This window comes from Corticium candelabrum, chromosome 10 (genome assembly GCF_963422355.1).
Source record: "Corticium candelabrum chromosome 10, ooCorCand1.1, whole genome shotgun sequence".
Lineage (NCBI taxonomy): Eukaryota > Metazoa > Porifera > Homoscleromorpha > Homosclerophorida > Plakinidae > Corticium > Corticium candelabrum.
Window position 1 is genome coordinate 6095270 of NC_085094.1, and position 5000 is coordinate 6100269.

Consider the following 5000-nt stretch of genomic DNA (forward strand, 5'->3'; position numbering starts at 1 on the left):
CAGTAGCAATGGTAATACCTTGTTTATACTAACAAGTTGATCTAAAACAACACACATTTACACATGTGCACATATACAGACAGACAGACAAACAGACAAACAGACAGATAGACAGACAGACAGAACAAACAAAAAGACAGACAGATGGATAAACAGAGAGATAGACAGACATACAGACAGACATACAAGCGGACGGACAGACAGACAGACAAACAGACAGACAGACAGACAAACAGACAGACAGACAGACAAACAGACAGATAGACAGACATATAGACAGACACATAGAAATGCATGCATGCACACACATGCACAACACTTGCAACTGCAAAACAATAAAAAAACGCTACAACCAATGCAGTGATTTGATCCCAAATTTAATTACATTAAATAAATAACTAATTATTAATTAAATCTTCCATTGACTGACCGCCATCCGCTATCTCTCAATCCACCAAACGCTCCGTCAATCGTCGCTGCTGCAGCTTGTCCTCCAGTAATAAACAAACTGTTGACAACGACAAGTTTGCCCCTCAGACCAGACGGAGCACACTCAGCGATATAGACCGGAACAGTCATAGACGCAAAACCTACAAATTCATTACAACAATTTCTTTAATGGAAACAAAATTAATAACAAAATTTTTTCAAAAATTAAATCCAAAGCATCCGACATGCTGCCAACAGTGATACACACCACATGCATTTTTCATGCTTCAGAGACTAAGTTACCTGACTGTCTACAAAAAAAAGTGAGAAAGAGCAAGCAAAGCTGCTATAAGACGAGCATATCTGTTTGCTGTTTTACTTGTTTTTCGTCTGTTTTTGCTTTACTAGCAGCACACGAGTCTGGAACTACTCAACTGATATTACCTACTTGCTTGATTATTACCCCATCCACGAAATTGATCAGAGTCAAGGTCGAGTATGGGCTGGAGTCTTACTCAGAAGTTGACACCTAAACTTGTTAGGTGAAAGTTATTGATATTAACTTTATCATCATGTTGCTACACTACCGTATTCGCCCGTAATAATGCCCTGTGCATATGGAAAAGAAACACTTTTTTCTGGGAGTATACTAGGGCATGGGTGTCATTTTGGTCCTAGACGTATACATGGTCGCAAAATGCTGTCGTTTGGCCAGTCATCATCTAACTACTTGAAGACAGAAATACTACAAATGCTTGCAGTTATCTATTCGCAAGATCAAAGATACTGGTATCCGTACAGCATCAGCATACATGCAAAAACTAAACACTATGTATACATGCAAACCAGAGTGCTCGGCCTGAAGCCCGTCAAAAGCATCAGGGTGACCGGTCGGTAATTGCAACGAAGGCATGAGTCTAGCGGTAAGCGCTTTTACTCAACACTGACACCAGCTCATCAATGCACACAGACGAAGTCGAATGTTCTGCGGACCCTTTTGTTTTGTCTGCGCATGCGTATCCTGGGCTTATACTTGAGCATGGGTGTATAGTTGGGCATGGGTTTTTTCGGGCTGAAAGTTCTGACCTGTTGCACATGGGCATATATATGGGCATGGACGTTATTTCGGTATGGGCATTATTACGGGTGAATACGGTAGTAAAGCTTCAAACCACCACCACTACCTCATGTATAGAAACCTAATCTTCTATAGGGTATGTGAGTCATTGAAACCTTCAACACGTGGTTGACAGGCATGCACAACTTATAGAATCTACAGACGCAAATCTAGCAAACGGTTACTATGGAAAGCACTAAGTAGCACTAACTAGAGAACTAAAAGGTGTGAAATATTAGAGCTTTGGACAAAGTAGGGGTGGGGGCTTACTCAAGCTCGGAGGTAGTAATAATCAAGCGAGTACTGTAATCTTTTCAGTATCGTTTTCAAACGTTTTTGTCTTAATATCTCAAGTTTTTGAGCTCTTGAAAAGTAATACTATCTGGAACCTTGCAACATGCCAATACGTTCATTCGTATTACATGCAGAGATGTCAAGGATGCAGACCGAAAAGGGTAGCATCGTTGCTGGTTTCTGGCTTCGTGAGGCAAGACAATCCGATGCCGGAAATCCCATCGGGTAATGTCAGGAACTACTTACGACCTTCAACTTTTGTCTTTCTGTGTACAAGTCTGTAGTGTGGTGTTGTGGTGTGACGTGTAGTTGTTGACTAAGCAAATGTAAATATCAATAAAAATACCAGTAATTAATTGATATCAGTAGGGTAAACAGTGAAACAGTGTCTGGGACTAATTGATATCAGTAGGGTAAACAGTGGCAATGTCTGGGACTACCAGGTGTCTGGAAAAGCAACACAACAAACCGGATGTGTTTTGGGAAACTTGCATCATGCACTTTCACTTTCCTCATCATTTTCACAACACAATGAAAGTCCAACTCACCAATCCCGATTCCAACAATCAGCCGACCAACAAACAGCACCTGCCAATACTTAGGAGGCGATGAGGCCATACACACAGCGCCAACAGTAAACACAAACGACGCCAAAATGAGCGTCTTCTTCCTCCCCAGCCACTCATTGATATTTCCACCCAAAGCGGCACCGACAGCTGCCGCACCGATCGTCACACTCACAATCATCTCCTGCTGTAAGTCAGTCAAGCCGTCATAATACAAATCCACATACAGCATGGCGCCAGACACGACGCCCGTATCATAACCGAACAGAAATCCACCAATCGCGGCAAAGAACGAGAGCAGGTAGAGATACAGAGTCATCTTCGTGTCGCTCTCTGTCTTCCCGCCGACGCGTCTCTCACCACCGAAATCCCCGCTCGCCGTCGCCATGAGACAACTGCCTTCCGTTGTTGGCTTATCTACAAGGTCGTCATCCGCGCTGGCCATGGGTTGAGAGTCGTCTTGTGTTTCGTAGACTGATGAGTTGAGTGAGCTCTTATTGTGGCCGTCTAGAAAGAGGTTTTCTGATTGGCGTTGACGTTCGCCGCTTGATTGGAGATATGAAGGCGCTGGGAGGCCCGTATCCTGTCGTTCCATGGGTGTACAGACACGGAAAAATATAAAAAAGTTTCCCTACCAACGTCCCGTATGTTCATTGATAACAATGTTAGAACTGCGTGGACACCGTCAAAGCTTAGAGCTGTAAATGCATAGACACTGCAGGCAAAAACTAAACTAGAAAGCAAACTTTAACACGAGTTCAGTCACTCCAGTGTAAGTTGCCATTCCTACACAAAGGTCCGCCCATTCTGTTAGCTCCCGTATGTAACAACATGTATAGCTCCCGTATGTTACAACATGTATGGCCATGATGGAGAGATCTCGAGCTCCGTTATCGATTTGTTTGAGGCCAGTCGACTTGTGAGAGTTTGCGCTCCTATGGTTCGTCATTCCAAGTTGGTCCCTTTCATCCTGCTATACAAACTAATCAAATTTTCAATGCTGTACATGTTCATCTAGACTGCCATTCAGGACTCTAGTCAGAAAGTGAGTCCTCCTATTGTGTTTCCGACAATATTGACTTCTATAACACGGTCCTGACTCTAGCTACTTAGGCAGACATTTAATATTTAATGAAATAATACTGCGCATGCGTGCATAGGCGTGGCTACACTGGTCAAAATTCTTGGCCAATTTCTTGCATTTTTAGATATTTTGCTTATTATATTTGCTCTAACTTTATAATATTTTAAGCTAGTCTGCTTGTCTAGACTCTCAAATTGTTATGTTTACCTTTTTCACAGCAGCAGTGTGCTTATACTAGACATTTTGAGAATATTTACAAGTTTCAAAATGGCCGCTCTTATGCAAACAAGATCTTACAAGAAATTGGATACATGGGGGCTGCCATTTTGAAACTTATAAAAATTTCTGATATTTTGTAATATAAATACATGCACTGCTACTGTGAAGAAAGGAAATATTACCATTTGGGAATATAGTTAATTAAGCAAATTATACCCAAACAGAGTTAGAGCAAAAGTAATGAAGCTAGATATCTCAAGAAATTGCAAGAAATTCTTGCTTCAAGAACAGGGGCGTGGCATGGTATGGACTAGACCGGGCATACAGTACAGCCCCATCATTTGTAGGCGTGGTCATAAAACTAAATACGTGTAAAGACCAAAATTGTATATAGTATATATACACCACCCTTTTCCAGTCTGGCTCTACCACTGATTCTACAGTATTTGTCAATTAGAAGCCAAAAGGGCGTGGTCATAAAAGTGGGCGTGCCTTGTAACATTGTGAAGTTTATCCCCTCATATCTAGGGGTCACGCTACACCCCTGCCAAGAAGTTCGACCTGGCATGTTGGTACACCACAGCTAGCGCAGTAAGCATGCAGTCAGTGGTTGATCACCCATATGGATGCTACAGTACTAGGGCTCTAGGACCCTCTACTACATGTAGTACAATGTATTACTACAAAGTCATGTGCCAACTAGGCCTATCAGGCTTCAACCCGTGATGAGTATGTATGGAATCTCATCTGCGGCGACGTAAATAGCTTGGACTATTGGAAATGAGGATAATCTAACAAACAGGGTGACCTTGAATGACACAGCAAACGGTTTCTTTGCCCCAAACACAAACATCCACATAATCGTATTGCAGCAATACTGTAAGTGTTATTGCACGAGAAAGTAGATTTCATAGATTGCCAAATCTGTATTCTATAGTCACCACTGAAATGTTAGCACAAATGATTAATTATTTAATTAACATCGTCCATCCTCTTGTTTATATAGATATGCATGCGATTTGACATACACACCGATGATCGTCTCAAAATCATTCATCGAGTCTCCAAAAGCAAGAGATGCCGAATTCACAACCAATCAAGGTAGAGAGTGACAGGGTACTCCATACAAATTTACCAATAATAGTTATATGTTATGATATACATTCTTCATTGGCAGAAGATCGTCCAATCGTAGTCCAGTTTGCAGCCAGCAGTGCCAAAGAGTTGGCCGATGCAGCCGAACTCGTTGCACCGTTAGAATGGCATGCACTTCAGAGTTTTCAAAATATTA

The 5000-nt window shown here is 41.9% G+C and overlaps 2 protein-coding genes across 5 annotated transcripts in view; one reads left to right on the top strand and one right to left on the bottom strand.

The window, feature by feature from the left end:
• LOC134185768 (uncharacterized) overlaps positions 1-3049 on the bottom strand; it is a 5032-nt gene extending 1983 nt beyond the window's left edge. Inside the window, exons 1-2 of the mRNA XM_062653639.1 lie at positions 2389-3049; positions 431-590 (exon numbers count right to left, since the gene is read on the bottom strand). Of these exons, the coding sequence (XP_062509623.1) occupies positions 431-590; positions 2389-3001 (773 nt within the window). The 5' untranslated portion in view covers positions 3002-3049. The remainder of the gene's footprint in view (positions 1-430; positions 591-2388) is intronic.
• A 229-nt stretch (positions 3050-3278) lies between these two features.
• Positions 3279-5000, top strand: part of LOC134185468 (tRNA-dihydrouridine(20a/20b) synthase [NAD(P)+]-like) — a 5516-nt gene continuing 3794 nt past the window's right edge. For 3 of the 4 annotated variants that reach the window (XR_009970783.1, XR_009970782.1, XR_009970784.1), the window contains exons 1-4: positions 3290-3360; positions 3425-3451; positions 4716-4810; positions 4887-4962. Coding sequence is in view for 1 of the 4 variants with exons in the window: in XM_062653256.1 (XP_062509240.1) it covers positions 4744-4810; positions 4887-4962 (143 nt within the window). In the remaining 3 variants the exon portion in view is untranslated. Of the gene's footprint in view, positions 3452-4715; positions 4811-4886; positions 4963-5000 lie in introns of all 4 variants that reach the window. The other variant, XM_062653256.1, reaches the window with a different exon arrangement.